This window comes from Pseudonaja textilis, chromosome 2, assembly GCF_049901715.1.
Source record: "Pseudonaja textilis isolate UNSWEBS1 chromosome 2, rPseTex1.2, whole genome shotgun sequence".
In the NCBI taxonomy this organism is placed as follows: domain Eukaryota; kingdom Metazoa; phylum Chordata; class Lepidosauria; order Squamata; family Elapidae; genus Pseudonaja; species Pseudonaja textilis.
In genome coordinates, this window is record NC_141991.1 from 181,119,967 (window position 1) to 181,141,496 (window position 21,530).

Sequence of the window (21,530 nt, forward strand, 5' to 3'; positions counted from 1 at the left end):
TTTTTTTATGTCTTTGAACTGCAATGCTGTGCTAAATTTAAACTTTTCTTGCTGTAACACTGAGGCCCATGTGGGCAAAGAATATTGGCAATAACATTGACTTCTTTGGAGGATTGAGCGAATGATACAGAGAAGTTAGATTTATTGACCAGATAACATGGCCAATGATAGAACACAAATGTATCCTGTACTGCTATTTTATTAGAACTTGTCAAGGTATTATACAATCAACTAATAAATTCAGTTTTGGTTGGAATGTATTCCATTTCAGGCTGGATTTTTCTCAGTTTATCTAATTCATACTCCACGTGGAACTTCCGTCCTTAGAGAGTCACCGTTTTACAGTAATGTGCGTGCATTTCTGCACTTAGAAGAAGAAAAAAAAACCCTCTTGCTAATATCTAACTGCTTGAATGAATCAATATATAGTGCTGTTGCATGTAATGCTTTAATCTTAAAATAAATTTGTAATAAAGCACACATTATTCAAGCTTTGGATCTGGCAGATTTTGTTTTGGCCAAAGAAAATGGGTGATATTTTTGGGTGGATCAATATGAAGGCCTGCCTTAATCAGTCATTTCATTTCTTACTATAAATAACCTACTTATTATAAATAACCATATAAATTTATAAATCCATCAAATGAGCCATATGAATTTAAGATGTGGCCTAGTGACTGGTTTTCAGAACAGTGGTGCCTCAGAAACTTCCGGGAATTAATATAGATAATCCGTGTTAATTTCCCATCTTAGACGGTTATGTTAAAATCATGACATGTTGCAAGTGGCATACTGATTGATGCATTAGTCCTTTTCTAGCTCTGCAAAATTCAAATGTCTGGTTTTACAATTTGTGCGGGACAGCATATTATCGAAGACATTTCTATATGTTTATCAGCTCAATTATTTCAGTAACACTGCTTGAGTCTTTGAACTGAACTGAGTTCATACTATCAATGATATTGATGGCATAACTGTGCAAACAGATTAGTCTACAGAGCTGGACATCAACTGACATAATGCCACAAACTTCATAAAAGGTTACAATGAAAGCAATCTCTGGCACAAATTTTTTTAAATAACCCGGCTGAATACTTTTGCCATTATTTCTACCTCACCCAACCCATTTGTTTTTCAGCACCAAGATCTTTGTTAAGCTGAGATAAGAGTTCTTGTAGCCATATGTTGGTGTATATGCATTTAAGATAGGTTTATAAAGATGGATGCAAAGTAATTAGCTTGTTCTGCTCTTTTACACCCGGCTTCTAAAAATACCTTAATTCCTGAAAGAAAAAGAATTTGAAAAGATTAGATTGGAATTGCCTGAAATTCTATTAAGCCACACTGCATGGACGTGCTGGGAATATCAATACCATCAATGTAAAATTTGTACGAACTGATTTGTTGCATTATCTTGCTAATCTAACATATGGTACTTTTTGTGTCCATATTGCAGACGGCAACTCCAAACTAACATGGCAGTCAGACTGTGTGATGTGGCTTCTCTGCTTAGAAGTGGTTCGTGGGCAGCAGAGCCTTGGACTGGGGTCTGTGGGATTTTTCTTAAATTCTGTAGGCTTATTATTAACATGTTGCACTAGTGCTGAGGCCATACCAAACACTTTAAAATTATATCTGAATTCATTTTGTACGCTCGCTTATAAGTTCTGGCATAGATATTAGACTATATCCTGGCTTGGGGCAAGGTTCATGGCATACTTGAAACATGTAAATATCGATACAATTTTTTTTTCTTCTAATGCTATATCTTCCCTCATCATAACTTTTGAGTTTTGCTCCAGTACAATTTTCTAATTAAAAAGAGCAGAGTTTATATTAAAGCTGCTTTGGTATGGTCTGAATGCTGAATAACCATAACTCTGGAAATGACTTACATTGTGTATTTTTTTGGTTACTAAAGAAATTACAGAATTCCATTTGAGTCATACATTTTCTTGGCTGGAAAATAAAAACAAAAAACTCAAAGCTGCTGAAAAACCCTGTTTTCCAACAGGTGAAAACATTATTTACGGATAGGGTATAATTTCTTTAAAAGATAGAATATTTGGTATGGTTTTATTTTGAGGAGCAGATGGTTCTGTAACTGAGACACTGTAATTTCAGATTATATAGGCCATTACAGCTGTTCATTTGAATGTTGCTTTTGGATTTCATTCTTGCCATCTAAGCACAAAAATAAATATGCAGATATGTGAAGATGGTTAGTTATCCTTTAAGAAAAGATCAGTTTAATAATGCTTAAAATAACTTTCTAGAAAGCTTCACTCTGCAATATTGTGGCCCATATGTTCTGCATGATACAGGAGGAACATTTGAAATAACAAACTGCTTAAAATACCTTTGGATAGTTTGTACATGAACAATTTAGTTCTGTTTTGAAATCAGAGGAAAGAGGTTCATAAGTGAGCATATGTTAGAGGAACTGAAAGGAGTGTTCATTAGGAGACATTTGGACCTCTTAAAACAAACATTGCAGGCATACCTCATTATCCCAGAATTGGTCATTCTCGGGTTGATAGCTCATAATCTCCTACCTTCCTTTTTTTCAAGGGAAATGTTTATAATTTCCAAGTACTGTCATTCCATTTTCTTTACCAAGATAATAATTTGGACTTCATTAAACTACCTAAGATTGAAAATAAATGGATTATCAGAAGGCCAGTTGAGGAGAAATCTGAGGCTGAGTTCCTTCTTGAAGCAGTATTATGGGCACACTAAACTAGTTCTTCACTTCTAAAATGAGTTCTGTCTTTTCAGATTTGATTAAAATTTAAATTCCATTCTTATCTGGAAATGATAGCTAACAGGTATTCTGTGGTAGCATTCCTAAAATAAAAAAAAAGTTTTTCTATATTTAGGAAAGCTCTTGCTTAAAATGACAAAATCTTTTACTCTTCTATCAATAACTTCAGTTTTCTGTTAGCTCAGTTTCACTGAAGACATAGTTATACTGCTTGGGGTGGTGGGGGGCACTGTGAGAAACAATAGAGGTCAAAAATAGTTGATAATAATTGGTGATGAGGCAAGGAAGTGTTCATGTGGTTATTCCAGCATTTAGTACTTCTTAATCCTTGTCAATCACAAAGTTTGGAAGAGAAAAACTCTTTATTTTGCCAGCAATATAACTAATGTGGCCAATCCACTTTAATATTTGAAAAGTAACCAAAACAGTACATTTATTTTTAATAATGTCTTTTATGAAATCTACTGTTGATTGTCATTGCCAGTTCATCATTTGCAATAATTATATAAAGCTTTATGTGGAGTTATTTGAACAACGTTGAAATTTTATCAGAATTTAATATTTAACCAGTTATTTCTTGGGGTTTACTGAATTAGCTTTGGCTTAGAAAAAAACATTTCAGTAAGCCTTTGTAGCTTTATTTTTCTAAATCGGCTTTATTGTTAGAGAATTACAACAGCTTTGTTTTTATTATAGAACAATAATTGCAGTCTTGGCAATTGGGCACTCTTGCATAATGTCAAAGCTTTAAATTCATAGCTAGAATCACTAATAGATGGTGAAATATGAATTCTGACAGTTCCTATTTTCTCTGTTTTTAGCAAGTAATTGCTGCCATGGAAACACAACTGTCTAATGGGCCAACTTGCAATAACACAGCCAATGGCCCTACTACCATAAACAACAACTGCTCATCACCAGTTGATTCTGGGAACACAGAGGACAGCAAAACCAATTTAATAGTCAACTATCTCCCTCAGAATATGACACAAGAAGAGCTCAAAAGTCTGTTTGGGAGCATTGGTGAAATAGAATCCTGCAAACTTGTAAGGGACAAAATCACAGGTATGTAAACAACAGGCATTTGCAATTTTATGTAATATATGCCCTCTGTTGAACATTTCTAATAGCATTACTTGTGAATGGCACATTACCCTAGAAGGTGGATTAATATCTCTCGTGAGCTACAATATGAGAAATGAGCTTTAAATATATATTCAAAAAATAGTTGTATGGGCTGACAGTGTCTTTCGCATAAAATTACTTAGTTGCAAAGACAACACAATATTTGGCTGCTTCTTAAAGGAATAGGAAATAAAGGAGTGTAAAAGTGCCTGTATGTAGATGATTTGTTATGCAGTTGGGGTGAATTGGTTAACGAGATGTTTCATTTATTTACAAGATGTTTCATTCATTTATTTATTTCATTTATATACATGCCACCCATCTCTATACAAAGTAACTCTGAGTAACTTTAAATATTAAGATTATTTTCTATCTTTGTCAGCATTCTTAAATTTGCTACAAAACAACAAAATAAAAGCAATTGAATTTGTAATATTTAGACCTAGATAAAATCTAGATATCCTCCTTCCTTGACCCTCCCCCCAAATAATGGATAAATCCATTTTCTTTGAAGTTGTTGTCTGGATGAGATAGTTAAATTTATGTTAACTCATTCCATTTTTGTAATGACATCATTGTGCAGATTGATGCACATTACATAATTTGTGGAATGATATCATTACACAAATGTTGTAAATTGTCATGAATGACATAATTTGCATTTTATTGTGCGTTTGGGAGTAACAGATGCTCCCAGCCTCTTAGATATTTGAACTTTGTTGTTATCATGTCACCCCAATCCTTCTTTTCATTAAACTAGGCATACCCAATTCCTGCAACCATTTTTCATATGTTTCAAGTGCCTCCTGTCCCCTAAGCCATCTTTGTCGGCCTTCTCTGCACTCTTTCCAGAGTTTCAACATCTTTTCTATATTGTGACCAAAACTGGGTTCATTATTCCAAGTGTGTTCTTACCAAGGCCTTATAAAGTGGTACTAACACTTCATGTGATCTTGATTCTATCCCTTTGTTAATGCAGTTTAGGATTGTGTTGACTTTTTGGACAGCTGCAGCAGACTGCTGGCTCATATTTAAGTAATTGTTCATTAGGACTCAAAGATCCTTCTGACAGTTACTACCATGGAGTCAGATATCACCTGTTCTATTGGTTTTTCTCGCCTAAATGTAGAACTTTACTTTTTTCCCCATTGAATTTAATTTTGTTAGATAGGGGCCCAGTATTCAAGTTGTCAAAATCCTTCTGTATCTTGAGCCTGAGAGACTCAATCCTGAGAGTCACGTCCTGAGAGGAGGCATATCCCATGCCATCAAAGCAGCTTTTTACCATTAGCTTTTGATATCAAGCATCCCCCATCCAGTCTAAAACCAACAGTATCTATAACATGACTGTTCCCTTTTGCTGTAATAGTTAAGCTGGAAAAGTGGGAGGAAAAGCAATTTAGTTAAAAGCCACAAATCAATACTGTAATACTCACTAATATACTGTAAGGGACATCACTGAAAGTAGCCAAGTTTTATTTGTACATTTTGATTTGAGTTCTGAATGATCAATACATCATTGGAAAGACTGAAATACTTTGCATACTCCTATTGCAATATTTGTGTTAGTTGCTATTCCTTTCCTTTCCTCTCCTCTCCTCTCCCTTTTAACTTTATTCTGAACATAAGCATAGATTGTTCATGTGATTTTCACATTGTGAAATCACGAATTCTTAAGCCTTCAGATCCTACACAATCTCTTTCTGTCAAATTCTCTGTGTGGTTTCCAGTTGGCCGTAGTTTACCATTGTTGCACTATTCATCTGGGTCATTTTCTCAAAATTTGAATGTTTTGTTTCAGAGTAACAAGGAGTAGATGCCTCTCTTAGTTTCAATGTTCTGAATTTGCAGAATTTTCTTGGCATCTTCTAGGACTGCATTTCATTTTGTCCAGGATTTATTCTCACTCATTTCCACATTGGAATCTTGGCGAGATGATACTTTGATATATTTTTTTTTGTATTTTGGCAAAACTCCTGAAATTTCAGACTCGAGAATCAGTCTAGGAATCTGATAGGTTGCAAAAATCTAATACTTCATAAGACATACACTTTATGACTGAAAACTGGCTTGAATAAACTGGTGGCTTTTCTAATTAGGTGATGCTTTAAAAGCATTTTGTTTAATATATTTTAAGTCTAGAAATAATGTAAATCTGTTTGCCCCACTCTATTTCATTATGGCCTAAGTCCCTTACTTTAATATTTTAATATAGCGATGTCGACCTTGTGTTACCCATTCAAAATAGGAGGTCATGCAATATGTAACATAGAACAGAAAATAGAACAAAGACCCCAGAGCAAAATTGAATTTTGTTCCTACATATCTGGCTTTTTCTTTTTTCTTTACCTTCCAATTGAAGGTGACAAATAGACACAAGAGTTTTAGTATGATATAGATTTACTTGTAATGCTTTAAAATGTTTAAGGGCACTTAAACATTTAGCATTCTACACTCCTGTGGACTCATTCATAACTAAGACATAATGTTGAAGACATTAGGTGAAGATATGAATGTTTAAAAGATGCCCCAAATAAAATGCTGCTGCCATTAAAATACCAGAGTGGATGAAAAAGTATTTCAGACATACTGCTATCATACACAGGGCCCAGTCCCAATCACCAGAAGGTAACAAAAATCAAGTTAGAATGATCAGATATTGTCTGCACATTTTACATAAAATATATAGGTAGTCCTCAATGTATGACCACAGTTGAGCCAAATTTCCATTGCTAAGAATGGCTAAGAATTGCTAAGTGAGTTGTGCCCCAATTTCATGACTTTTCTTGCCACAGTCAAGTGTATCACTGAAATTTGAAGTGGATCTGGCTTCCCCATTGACTTTACTTGTCAGAAGTGATCCCATGACCCTGGGATGCTGCATCCTGTTCGAACCAGTTCCAGAGAGTCCTGAATTTCAATCACATGACCACAGAGATGCTGCAACAGTGCAGGTGTGAAAAACGGTCATTAGCCATTTTTTCAGTGCCGTTGTAATTTTGAAGGAGGATCACCCATATCGATAACTTAATTGCCTGGCCTTATGCAGGGGTGGGCTGCTGCCTGGTCGCACCAGTTTGGCCAAACTGGTAGTTGTGATCACTGGCTGCGGCCGCCGACCCATCCCTGCGCTATCCTTTCCATTTATAACTCACTTTCTGTCTCGGTCTCCCTGCCCATGCTGCCCAGCTGAGTTCTGCCCACGCCTCCTGGACTCATCTTAAGTGGATCTGGTTTCCCCATTGACTTTGCTTGTCAGAAGGTTGCAAAAAGTGATTAGCTGCATGTTTGAAGCAGCGTTTCACTCCCCAAGGGGCGCGTGTAAGCTTACAACCAGCAAACCAGTTGTTAACGTAAGCGCAGCCCACCTCTGGCCTTATGTCTTGTCCCATGGTTTTCAGTGAGGAAAACCCCATTTTTTTTCCTATCGTGTTTCCCCCAAAATAAGACCTGTCTTATATTTTTTTTGCCACTGAAAAAAGGCACCAGGTCTTATTTTGGGGGGATGTCATCTACCAATTAACCTCACTTGTGCGCATCACCCCTGGCCTCCTTTTTGCTGTCAGAGGCTTTCAGGAACTTCTTCTGCAGTCGGCAAAGCTTTCCTGAAGGCCTTTGCAGTTGATAACAGAGCTCTGGATCTACCTGGAGCTTTGTTATCAGCTACAGAGGCCTTTAGGAAAGCCTTGCCAGCCTTACCAGCTGCAGAAGAAATGAGCCATGAAGGCAGGTGTTGTGGTGTGCGAGGTCTGGCTACAACTGTCCAAAGGTAAGTAGAAGGGCAGTTTCACACCCCCCCCCATCCCCACCCTAACTCTGGAGTGGGCGGGATCTTAATTAGGGCTTATTTGGGGGGTACGGCTTATATTGGGCGCATATATAAAAATCACTCTAGGACTTACTTTCAAGGTAGGTCATATTTTTGAGGAAACAGGATATCTAGTTTTGTATACTGCCATGCATTGATTGAATGAGAACCTAATAAAGACGGTTAATCTGACCATCTATTTAGACCAAAACTTCTTTTTCTCTCAGCTTTATTTTTCATCCCAATGTTTATTTTATTTTTACCTGGCTTAAAGTAAACAACGTCTGGTACCTGCTAAGCTACAGGTTAAATCTGCACAATCTTGGATGGAAGTCACCTGTATGTATGAGAGGCAGGCAATCCATAGTGAGTGGTATAAAAAGTGTCATTCCAGAGATACCATGTTTAATGTATAATATTTCTGTGCCAAATGTCGCATGATCACATCCTGTCTGGTTTAATTTTTCATGAGTTTTCCCATACTTGAGTTTTAGCCTAAATTTTGCAATGCCTAAAAGGATCTGAATCTGATATATTTTTTATTTAAGGTCTCTTCTCTTCTCGCCCCCTTTTCATTTTGTTTCTTAAACGCTAGTCACAATTTTAAATAGAAAGTAAACACGTCAAGCTTCTGGTCACTTTTTCTTGACAACGATATGGGTTTACCATGGTTGACTTTACAAGTGAAGTATAAGATGGAAAGAAATTAAAGCTACTTCTCAAACATGGCAGGGGGAAAAAAGAGGACTTTGAAATCTACACTGGATTACTGTTTTGTTTCTTCATATACCTACTTCTTGTCTACTTAGACCTTACCTTCTAAAATGCTACTTTTCCCCTCCCTCTGCAAAATAGTTTAGACCGGTGCTTTGAGTTTTATTTCTTCTTGCAGAGAGGTAATTTTGTTCTTTAGATGCACAATTTTCTTTGCTTTCTCTCACTTCATTTAGGGTCATGTTGAGCACTTAATTGTACTTTTATTTCGTAAATAAATTCTAAACCCGGCCATGGAATTTGCTCAAGTGTTTGTTTAAATAGGTAAATTGGTTGGGTCAGCAGAAGGAACGCATAACATATCCTTCTATTGAAATCCCATTATTTTCCATTCTGCTTTGGGTGGCTGGTAGATTGCATGTGTGAGTAGCTTTCTTCCCTACCTTGACTGGTAGATTGCATGTGTGAGTAGCCAAACCTTTTTATCTGGACTATTTTCTGTCAAGTTTGAGGCCTTGTTACAGCACTGACACAGCACTGATTGACTTATTGACCTTTGGCAGGTGCAGGATGGAAATAGCGCATCCATCCTGGTCCTCGTTGACCTCTCTGCATCGGTTGTGGTATCCTTCTGGGCTGACTCAGAAGGTTAAGCAGAGGACACGTGCTACAGTGGTATTCCTCCTTTTTTCAGAGCTGGTTCTTATCATTATTGGTTGTTGTGGAGGGATTATGCCTGAGACCTCTGCTTTACAAGGTGCCTCGAGTCTCTCTCTCTCTCTCTCTCTCTTTAACATCTGTATAAAGCTCTGGGGAATGTCATCCATTAATCTGAGGCAACATATCATCAGTACACATAGATATACCTGTCTGCCCTAGACTGACCTAAATGATGCTGTTGAGGTTCTGCCCAGATATCTGGAGGCTTTGGGGATCTGGATGAGAAAGAACATGCTTCAACACAACCTTGGTAAGATTTGGTTACTCTTGAGTTTTGACCCACCCACCACATCCAGTGAGTTTTCATCTTAATCTTTAACACTTCAGAGTTGATGCCAAATTTGGGGTACTTCCGGGCGCACAGCCCCTGCTTGAAAAACATGTGGCAGCCATGGCTGGAAGAATCTTTACATGGGTTCATCTTATGTACCAGTATTCTGACCAAGGCTTCCTGAGACAGTAACAAACCCACGCTGTTCCCCCAAACCTTTGTTTTTATTTCAACAGCTGTGAATTATATGCATTCACAGCCCATAATGAGTCCCAAACAATTTATGAATAGTCCAACAGAAGTCTGCCACAGTCTTTCGGGATAAGGCTGATAAACACCCACCTTTATATCCCTTGAAATGCTGCCAACGACTAAATTGCCAATTAGATGTACATGGCCAAATGGATCACAAAGTCAACATAGAACTTCAGATTTTAAATCGACCAGAATGAACAAAGTTGCTTCCTGCAAAGGCTTATGTCCCTTTGCTCCTCTTTTATATCTTATGGGAGGGGCTAATCATCTCCAAAACTTACTCCCGACTCACCCCTTTCGTCTTAACTGTTCTTGCCTTCTGGCAGTTTTGCACAAGCGCACAATGATAACAGGCTCCCCCTGTTCCTCTGCCTCACTGATATCAGATTCTGGAGGCTCCGGAGTCAGCACATAACTCTCAGATAGCCCTGGCCCCATCTCTGTGTCGGACGCAGATCCCTTGTCCGAGTCCTCCTCAGACTCCAGGACTGGCCCATGTTCCTCCCCACTGACTGACTCTGCTGCTAGCTCCGTAGACTGCCAGCGGACCACAACAACCAGTTGTGCCCATTTCTGGATTGGGGGGGGGGGGCTACCCATGGTTACTCAGGCCCTAGTCATCACCTATCTGCATTACTGTAGTGTGATGTCTACCACTGATGGACATTTAGAAGCTGTAACTGATCTAGAATGCGGTAGCCGAGACAATTTTAGGCACGTTCATGTTATCTACACATATCAACAGCCTTGGAGATGGTCTTGAGGGAAATATTCAGAACTATTAGAGAAACAAAAAGGAAGGAAACAAAAAACATAAATGGACCTCCTAAATTCTACTAATATAAGGACTAATTCTAATCTTCTGATGGAGTTTCCTAATTTAAACAATCTAAAAAAAATGCATACTTATATCTTGGTCACCTCCTACTTAGACTATTGCAGTGTGCCATACACAGTGCTGACCTTGAAGACCATCCTGAAGCTCTTAATTTGTCTAGAAAATAGCAGCATGGACAATTATGAGTACAAACTCATGCACTGCCACAGTGACTTCTAATAGTAATAGCGCTTAGACTTATATACCGCTTCACAGTGCTTTACAGCCCTCTCTAAGCAGTTTACAGAGTCAGCATATTATCCCCAACCTTCTGGGTCCTTATTTTGCTAATGTTGGAAGGAAGGAAGGCTAAGTCAACCTTGAGCCGGTGAGAATTGAACTTCTGGCAGTAAGCAGAATTAGCCTGCAATACTGCATTCTAATCACTGCACCACTGTTGCTCTTGATTCGTGCAGTGCCATAACTTTAAAAAGGTAGTTTAAACAAGCGCAGTACAGAGATATGCTTAGCTGTTCTTTTAGTAAGAGTTGGGATAAGTTGGGATCCATCTATAGGTCTTCCACTGATAATTAGAGGTTTTGATTAGGGCTTTTCATGATAAAGAATCGGTTCCTACATTATGTCTTAAGAAAAGCTGTTTCTGTACAAGTAGGGAGATTTTTCATAAGCCCTACAGCTCTGCTCCACGGGATAGTACAGCAAAGATTGATGTTATCTGTGTTTGGTATAGAGTCAGAAAGCCAGAATGTTTAATGCCTACCTATGGTCCCATGTACAAATTATACCAAAGTATGAAAAAGGATGTCTTAGTCGCCATCTAGATGCGAAGCATATTTCAAAGGTCTCTTGCTCTATATTACCATTGTGAACTTGGTCACATGCTAACAACTCAATAGTTAGATAGTTTTAGGAGGAGCCTTCTGAGGCCAACCATGAGAAGTTGCCTTCAGAATATGTCATCACTGTGTATGAAGGAATGTTAATAGAATAAAATACTTTATTGGCGAAGTGTGGTTGGACACACAAGGAATTTGTCTTGGTGCAAATATTCTCAGTATACATAAAAGAAAAGATACATTCGTCAAGAATCATAAGGTACGACACTTAATGATAGTCATAGGGTACAGTAAGCAATCAAATCATACTAGGAAACAGTCAATATAAATCATAAGGATGCAAGCGACAAAGTTACAGCCATACAGTCACAAGTGGGAGGGAATGGGTGATAAGGAGTGATAAGAAGATTAACAGTAATAGTAGTGCAGTGCAGACTTTGTAATAGTTGGACAGTGTTGAGGGAATTATATGTTAAGAGGTTTATTAGAAATTTTAGGCATATGGACACTGAAGAAAAAATGCAATCCTGGAATGGCATTCTATAGAATTTGAAGAACATCAAGACATGCCTTGTTTTACATCTTTCTGGTGGGTGTGTTCTGCATTAGGGCAACATTATATACCCTGTACAGATAAATTATGGTGGTCATTAAACAAGTGACCACACCTGATTTTATTTTTTCCCAGTGGTCATTAAATGAATACAACAGTCATTAAACAAAGCCATTATGCTTTGTTTTTTTTGTTTTGCTGGAAACCAGAAGTAAATGCCAGAAACCAGCAATTTTTCCCGAAATCACAGTCACATGATGGTGAGATGTTACAAATGAGTGTAAATGCAAACAGGTTGCCAAGCACCTAAAATGCAATTGTGTGACTGCTGCTAAGTTCTTCGGATCTTAGAAATCAGGTTATAAATAGCTCTGGCAAGATCTGTCTTGACTTTGGAGGGTTGCTAAGAAAGGACTGTGTGTATGCAGTTTCAAATAGGTGTTTGCAAAAGGGTTTCAACCTACACTTAACCCATTTTCTAAAGGACGAAACTTATTCCCTTAACACCCTTCCCCAATTGTTCTTTCTCATTTTAATGGGAGATTTGTGGAGGCCCTCAAAGTATTGCCTCATAGTTGTACTTCTAGGAGGATTGTGGTTTCCTGTACTTTTTTAAAAAATTAAAAGTTATATACTCTCTCTATATATTTAAAGAAAAGGTTGCGTGAGATAGGAACCTGGTTAGCAGCAAGCAACACACTTGGCAACAGACTGATGCCTGCAGGCAGTAACGTTGCTCATCCCTGATTTAAATCAAATGAGCCACTGAGATTTGTTCACATTTCTGACATTTCTTGCATGCTGAAAGTTTAATAATGAAAACACATTAATTTACAATGAGCAAACATTTTTCACTGAAGTGGGACTTGAGTGTAGTTTTTGAGTGTAATATTTTAAATTGAGGGAATACCAATAGCCATTTTAAATTTAAATTTTAAATTGAGAGAATACCAATAGCCATTTTAAATTTAAATTTTAAATCGAGGGAAAACCAAATAGCCATTTGTTACTAGATGGCAGGACCATAAAACTCTCCCGTCTTGTTTTGCTTCACACATAAGCACAGATTTTTTTTAAAAAAAAAAAATCCATCTTTGCACATGTAAACTGTACTCAGATTAGCAGACTTGGAAAGCTCAGAACCTCTGCTTGAAGGAAAGCAGACAACTGAGATGAAAATGAACATTTTCATGAGATGAAAAACTGATGAATTTAGGGATTTGATAGGTGATTTGCATATTACCTACGCCTTTGTGATAGAGCCATTAATTTGTTTTTATGTGATTATTAGTGTTAAATATTTATGGAGGAATTTAATTATAACTATTGCTTTAATTAATTTCAACTTCATTGATTAAATTAAAATTGATTTCAATTCTTTTTTTAAAAAAAATCAGCCTGCTTGTAAAGCTTTCTGAAGCTCAAATCTAGAGGAAAGAAGAATCAGAAAGGATATTTGAAACGTGTTATGTTTGAGTTTGCTCTGAAATTAGCACAAGTGGGAGGATTCTGCATATTGGTTCCATTGGTTGGGCATTGTAGGAATAAAATGCTGGACAAACACATTTTTCTTCTGTCCCCCTAGGACTATTTCATTCTTAATATAATCCTACAGATTAAATTCAGTGGTGTTTTTTTCTTCTTGTTCCTTGGATATAGGATTGTGGTTTTTGTTGCTTTCTTTATTGCCATTGTTATTCTATTGCTCAGCTACAGGGTAGCAATGAGAAACAAATTATTTGATGTTTTAAAAGCCTCTTAGCTCATCCATATGCAATTTATTAGCCACTCTAGTATTGTCTTAGTTACTTATTTGTCAGATCTATATCCCACTTTTCCTACAGGAGTTTAAAATACACTTGTATATAAGCCCATCTGTGGATAAGCCAACCTTCAAAATGTTAATTAAAATATGAAAAATTGTGAAAATTAAAACATGACCATTTTAGGGGTTGGCTTATTAGGTTGCTTATAATTGAATATATATGAGTATAGGTATTTTTAAAAAGCTGAGGGGAAAAACTAAGGTATGTATATTCATGGATAAGCCAAATACAATATTTATGGTGTGTTTTTGTCCTTCAACTCCTTGGCTTACCTCCCAGTATATATGGTAATATTTATTCCTTTATTTAAAATATTTCCATATCATCCGTTCTTACAGTTCAATTCTGGGTGGCTCACAACAACAACAACAGAGAAACATCCAGCACTAACTCATTTCCCTGGGATACATCCACAGCCCTCCAAGGCTCCAGCAATTTACCCCAGTGCTTGGTTTTAAAAGGCAGGTCTTGATGGCCTTCCAGAAGGCTAAAAGAATAGAGGGCCTATGGGAGGGAGAGAGGATCTTCCACAAGTGTCATGGTATGTGGCAATGACCTGGCGAAACAGGGCAATGAAAGACAACCCATAAAAACATTTAGATCAGGGCTGTCAAACTCGTGGCCCATGGGCTGGATGCATCACGCACTGGCCACGCCAACACCTGGTTTAGCAAAGGGGGGGGAAAGTCCCAATAGGTCACATGATCCTGTCGTGATGACGCAAGTTTGACATTCCCGATCTTGATAAAAGGCAACTTAACCTGCAAGACCAATGTGGATTGGATAGAATGTGGGAGCTTTAAAGGAAACGTGACAGAGACAAGTACTTTCAGACTTGCAAGATTTTGTTAATGTAACCTTGAAAAAAAAAAACAAAGCTTATCTGGTCATGTTTCCTATCTGGTCTACCTCTCGCCTGACATCAAAGTTTAATCCCCAAATAAGAACTTATTTTTTTCCCCTTAAAAAGCAACAATGCTTCCCTCCTTTTTTTGGTAGGAGAGAATTGTTTTAGCAGCTACAATGAAGTTGATAGCATGGTGGTCTCTATTTTACTTCAGTCTCCCGATGACCAGGATGGCAAGCCTATGGCATGTGTACCGGAAGTGGTACAGAGAGCCATCTCTGTGGGCACTTGAGCTGTCGCTTCAGCTCAGTTCCACTGTACATGCGCATGCGGCTCCCACCAGCCAGATGATTTTCAGGTATCTGCCACACATGCGCAGGGGGGTCGGGGGAGTGCATGCATTGTATTATGGGTGCAGGCATGTGTGCGTGCTCTCGTAAGCGCACGCATGCACTTTTGGCACGCGATGACAAAAAGGTTAGCCATCATTGCCCTGTGACATGTTTTTGAAGTGGGGAAGACTTTGAGAATTGGAGTGATTACTTTCCTCCACTAAGTCCACCAAGCTTGATACTTTATCTTGATACTTCATTTTAAAATCACCTCAGCCTAAAAAAAACCCAACCACAATGAATGAAACGTTACATTAATATTAATTAAAGATCAAAATACCTACTTCCAATCAAGTAAATGTTGACAGCTCTTCAAGGAATAAATTAGTCTAGTTAAAAAAAAACTTATTAGTTAGAGGAATAGGAATAACATTAATGTAATTGGCTTGGAACCTTTTTGTGTTTTGTAATTAAGATAAGTATAATTAATTGTTTTATGGTTCTCTGAAATGTTCTTAAGCATGTTTACTTTATTATGAATATTTTTTTAATTCCACAAAAGTGTATTTCATAATATTGTAGTAGAGCAGGGTTGTCAAACTTGATTTCATTGAGGGCCGCATCAGCGTTGATTTTGACCTTGGGGGACTGGGGTGGGTGTGGCCAGGGTGGGTGTGGCCAGCCTGATGTTACTCATGGGTGCCTGTGGTGGCTGAAGCGCTCTGCCAGGGAAAACAGCTCCCGAGCTCCACTTTTGGCTTCAATGGCCTCTTGCAACCCTCTGCCAGCGAAAATGGAGCTCAGGAGGGTCTCGTGGCCCTTGCGAGATCCGTTTTCATTAGCAGAAGCTCCATGGGCCAATCCTTCGCTATTTCCAGGGTGGCCCCATGGGCCAGATCTAAGCACCCTGTGAGCCAGAGCCAGCCCCCAGGCCTTGAGTTTGACACCCCTGTAGTAGAGCATCTGTCCTGAAAAATCTTGTTTCAGGATCTAAATCCTAGAGATTATTCTGAGCTTTAAAATATCCTTCATTAACCTGGTATCCTCTGTATTTTGGGGGTTCCATCATCTAGAAATTCTAACCAGTTTTCTGAATATTGTAATCCTAATCCACTAGAAAGAACAAGGCCTGAGATAGAGATCTTGCTATAGATAACCGAGTTGCTGTCTGCATAGCTTTGTTCTATTTCTTTTGTATAATCAAAAGTCTTCCATCTTGTTCTTAAAGATGGATGGATGGATGGATGGATAGATAGATAGATAGATAGATAGATAGATAGATAGATAGATAGAATACTTTATTGGCCAAGTGTGATTGGGCACACAAGGAATTTGTCTTGGTGTAAATGCTGTCAGTATACATAAAAGAAAAGATACATTCGTCAAGAGTCGAGAATCATAAGGTGCGACAATAATAGTCATAGGGTACAATAAGCAATCAAATCATACTAGGAAACAGTCAATATACATCATAAGGATGCAAGTAACAAAGTTATAGTCATACAGTCAAAAGTGGGAGGGGATGGGTGATAAGGAGTGATGAGAAGGTTAATAATAATAGTAGTGCAGACTTTGTAACAGCTGAACGGTGTTGAGGGAATTATTTGTTCAGCAGAGTGATGGTGTTCGGGAAAAACCAGTTCTTGTGTCTAGTTGTTCTGGTGTGCAGTGCTCTATAGCATCATTCTGAGGGAAGGAAGCTCCTTAATGGAGAAAAAGGACTGTTGTTGAGGGAATTATTGGGCATCATTTATTTCCCCTAAGCCCCTCAATCCCTGAATAACAAGTTGGAGGTACTCACAACTGGAGATCCTCTGGGCAACTGCAAAATACCATGTTTCTCACATAATAAGGCTGGGCCTTTTTTTTTTGAGCGCTGAAAAAACGGCTAGGCCGTCTTTTCGGGGGTGACTTAATTCCCCCCCTTGCATCCTCGCCACCAGCCGCTCCTAATGGGTGATCATGGCGAAGCACAGAGAGCTCCCTACTCCCACCTTTGCTGCAGACACCTTTGGCATACACCGCTGTTGCTTTCCCTTCTGCCCATTCCGCCGCCACGTTTGGAGCTGCCGCTTCCGTGTTTGGAGCACTGCCGCTGTTTGGAGCTCCAAATGGCGGCAGCAGCTCCAAATGTGGAAGCGGCAGCTCCAAACGTGACGGCGGGCGATCTTTTTATTTTGGTCTGTGCGAAGTTCAGAGTGAGCATGAGAGAGAGACTGCGATGCCTCCATCCGAGATGGCAACCTCACTAGTGGATCACAATATCTTGTCAATATCTACAAGGAATTATCTCCTTGCAGAAACACGAAGCCGGTTGCTAAAGAGCCAGAAAGCAGCAAGGGCGCCTGGTGGAAAGGACAGGGTCACGATCACACGGAGATGCCCAAAGCGCGGAGCGCACATAACTAAAGGCAGCGCACGCAGTTGGCTTGGGGACTACAAGGCAGCATCTGCGCCTCTTCCTGGGCACGTCTCTAGGCTGCTTCCCGAGCTACGGGACGCTCTCCTTTGCCTACCAGCCCTTCTTCCTTGGTCTCCCTGCCATGGGGTACACCCACTTCCTCCTGCAAATTACGCCTTGCAACTCTTCTCTCCCTTTCCTCTCGCTCCAAAAAGATTGCCATCGTTTCCCGCCAATTCAGGCTTCCAGCCACATTGTGATCCACTAGTGAGGTTGCCATCTCGGATGGAGGCATCGCAGTCTTCCCTCTCTTGCTCGCTCTGAACTTCACGCGGACCAAAATAAAAAGATCGCCTGCCGTCATGTTTGGAGCTGCCGCTTCCACATTTGGAGCTGCCGCTTCCGCATTTGGAGCACCGCCATCATGTTTGGAGCTGCCGCTTCCGTGTTTGGAGCACTGCCGCTGTTTGGAGCTCCAAAGGCGGCGGCACTCCAAACACGGAAGCCGCAGCTCCAAACATGGCGGCGGAATGGGCAGAAGGGAAAGCAACAGCGGCGGGTGCCAAAGGTTTTGGGTCTGCAGCAAAGGCGTTTGGTGGGAGTAGGGATCTCTCCGTGCTTCGCCATGATCGCCCGTTAGGAGCAGCTGGTGGCGAGGAATTGCTGCCCACGGGGCGCTCCTAACAGCAAGTCCCCCCGCCCTTCCCCCTTATTTTGCATGTTTTAAAATAGGCCTAAATTTGAGGGGAGGAGCTTAATTTGATTTTATGCCAAAAAAACATGCTGGGCCTTCCTGTTGGTGGAGGCCGTATTGTTGGAGAAACACGGTAGGTTTGAGAATCATGTAAGCTTTATTTGCCGATTTCTGTGGAGTTCTCTTTTACTGACGTTGTTGTATAGGTAGTCCTCGACAACCACAATTGAGCGGAAATTTTCTGATGCTGAGTGAGACAGTTGTTAAGTGAACTTTGCCCCATTTTACAACCTTTCTTGCCACATTTGTTAAGTAAATCACTTCAGTTGTCAACTTAGTAATAAGGTTGTTAAGTAAATCTGGGTCCCCCATTGCCAGAAAGTTGCAAAAGGTGATCACATGACCTCCGGTGCCGTTGGACCTTTGAATTGTCACTAAACAAATGGTTGTAAGTCAAGGACTACCTATATTGGTGGTGGAATCTTTGATGCTGCTCCCTAGCTAGGAGGATTCATTTTATAGTGTCCTACAATGTGGAGCTTATTCTGCTTCCTTTAAAAAGTAAGAAGCAATATAATAAAATGTGTAATGCATAACGAAGCAATGTAATGAAGAAAAGTTGAAGAAAAATGAGCCAGCCTAGTTGAGATTACACATAAGACCCTTTAAAGTAAATGCTAATAGGGATTTAGGGGAAACTAGGCAACATTTTTGGAAATCTTCAGGTCTGAATGTAGGAAGTGAACTGTTTTGATTGCGTGTGGGTGTGTGTTACTAATAACAAGGGCAATGGAGTAATATATGTGAGTAAATGAATACAATGTGTTCTGAATAGGGGATAAACGGATAACAATATAATTTTCTGCTGGTCTCTTGTCTATTTACACTTAGGGAGTGAAGGGATGCTCTGCCAACTTCTTAAAAATGTCAGTGCTTTTTTAGATTCATGTCGGCTTATGGGTAACAGTTCAAAATGTTCTCAGTATAACACAAATAGAAGCAGGCACACACACATGTGTGTGTGCATATATATATATATGTATATATCTGGTGTGGTTCAATTTTTTTGCTACCGGTTTGGTGGGCGTGGTGTAGCTTGGGTGTGGCTTGGTGGGTGTGGCAGGGGAAGGTTACTGCAAAAATCTATTCCCTCCCCACCCCACTAACCTGCTTTCCAGCTCTGTTCTCCTATGCAGGGCAACAAAAGAAGACACAGCCAATCAGCTGGGACTCGGGATGGAGAGAATAGATGGGGGTGGGGCCAGTCAGAGGTGGTATTTGCTGATTCTCTGAACTACTCTAAATTTCTGTTCCAGAACTGGTGAGAACTGAATACCACCTCTGGTCTATATGTATATGTATATACGCTGCTATTTGTACACACACACACACACACACACACACACACACACACACACTTCTATTTCTGTTACATACATACATACATATATATACATACATACATACATACATACATATTAAATATAAATATATATAAACTAGGAACAGCATCTACAGCTATTACAATAAAATGTATGTGATGAACAACCTATAACATCCAGAATGGATGATTAATATGGAAGTCATAATTATATCAATCTTACAATAGCAATCACCAGCAAGAAAACATTCACACACCAAAGGCCCTCTGGAATAATTTGATTTTCAATGCTTCTGAAAGGCTGTCAGACTATATGCAACTCTAGTGTCTATAGGGAGGCTGTTTCATAATCCTGGGTCCATAACAGAAGAATATTTAATAATATCTTAGGTTTCAGTCTTTTTAGTGTGGCATCATGTTTTCCAGTATGATTATGTATATTAAAATGCTGAGTGTATAGAGGTTAATATTTTATTTTTCCAATAGCCAAAGAGGTTACACTAAGAAATACCTTATTCAGGAATGTCACATTTTGGGCCATTTATTTAGAGAATTGCCAAACTTAATTCTGGATGAAATGTTGAAAAAAAGGGAAAAATTCTGCTTTCTCAGTGTATCAATCTCCATTATGTATATCTCCAAGTCAGTGGAATGCAAGACACGCTGTCCTGGTTAGAAAAATAATTTCTAGATTTGTTAGCCTTATTATGTAGTAGCCGTGGTGGCGCAGTGATTAGAATGCAGTATTTCAAGCTGACTCTGCCCATAGCCTGGAGTTTGATTCTGAGTGGCTCAAGGTTGATTCAGCCTTCTATCCTTTGAGGTCGGTAAAATGAGGACCCAGATTGTCAGGGGCAATATGTTGATTCTGTAAACCGCTTAAGAGTGCTGAACAGCACAATGAAGTGGAATATAAGTCTAAACGCTATTGCTATGTAGGCCAGACAGGAAACCTGTCTAAATGAACTACTTCTGCTTTATTATAATGTTACATTAACAGAATCTTGCAAGTCTGAAATATTTCTTTCCTCCATCCCCTTTACAGCCCAAGAAGTAGGGAGGATTTCTTCCAAGTCTCTTGCCTAAGCCTTGTCCATATTTCTACTGCAAGCTAAGTTGCCTTTTATTTGACCATTTCATTGGCTGGATCTCACTCTGTCTCCCAAGGTCATTCACACATGCTGTTACGGGATTAGAGATACTGCTTACAAAGAACAGGATGAACATGCTTGGAATAATATGAGCTTTGGTTATGTTTATGGCATATCGGCAAGAATGAGTCATAACTACCCATTCTCTTAACAAGAAATGCAACATGACATAGGTACAACTATGGCTAGTAACCTACTCTACCCCCCCACACTAAAAAGTGAAAGTGTTAGTGGTGAGGTCAATACTCTAGGCACATTTCATGATAATCATATGAAAGATTATTATGTGACACAAGATGAATAAATGGTAAAGCTTAGGAAATAAGCTAAAGAAAAAAAATCCAGAAATTATGTTGTATATCTGAAATTAACAGAAATGGGAAAGATTTAATAATTCTGAATGAAGATGGAGTTAATATATGCACAGAACTGAAGGGCTAAGTTTAGTTATGAATCAGTGAGTAAAAAGTGTGTTAGAAGACATAAGTTGGTATATGCAGATTAATCTGAGGGCATTTTAATATAGAAATCTGCACGTTATTAGTAGATGCATATTCCACTTCATACTTCATCCTGCAGTGGATAGACAATGGCTAAAATGATGATTCCCCTGAATGCTGATAAAGAAGAATGAGAGATACATTTTCAAGAAAAATGTACAACAAAATGTGATCAGGGAAGGTAATGGGATTCTTCTGTTAAATGACATGAATAAAATAAGAGAGTTCATAAAAAGTGATTGAATCATTTAGAAATCCCAGTGTGAATGAAAATGGTGACTGGTAAATATTTGTGCAGAAAAAGTTACCTTTGTTTGGAATGTATGTTTTAAGATTGATTTCATTTTATGATAAAATGGAAACAGTGAAGGACGCATGGGGGTGATAGGTGTTGAGTGTAAGAGAGAAATTTTTTTGATAGTATCGAGTGGAGCTTGGGAAAATGGACATGGAAGAAAAGTAAAAATAAGAATACATTCTAGGTCAGGGGTGGTAAACTCGTGGCCCACGGGCC

The 21,530-nt window shown here is 39.0% G+C and overlaps 1 protein-coding gene across 7 annotated transcripts in view; it reads left to right on the forward strand.

The window, feature by feature from the left end:
* Positions 1-21,530, forward strand: part of ELAVL2 (ELAV like RNA binding protein 2) — a 154,777-nt gene that overhangs the window by 63,553 nt on the left and 69,694 nt on the right. For 5 of the 7 annotated variants that reach the window (XM_026718592.2, XM_087926551.1, XM_087926552.1 and 2 more), the window contains 2 exons: positions 1,457-1,547; positions 3,586-3,829. In XM_026718592.2, the coding sequence (XP_026574377.1) occupies positions 1,476-1,547; positions 3,586-3,829 (316 nt within the window). In that variant the 5' untranslated portion in view covers positions 1,457-1,475. The remainder of the gene's footprint in view (positions 1-1,456; positions 1,548-3,585; positions 3,830-21,530) is intronic. The other 2 variants (XM_087926554.1, XM_087926555.1) reach the window with 1 other exon arrangement.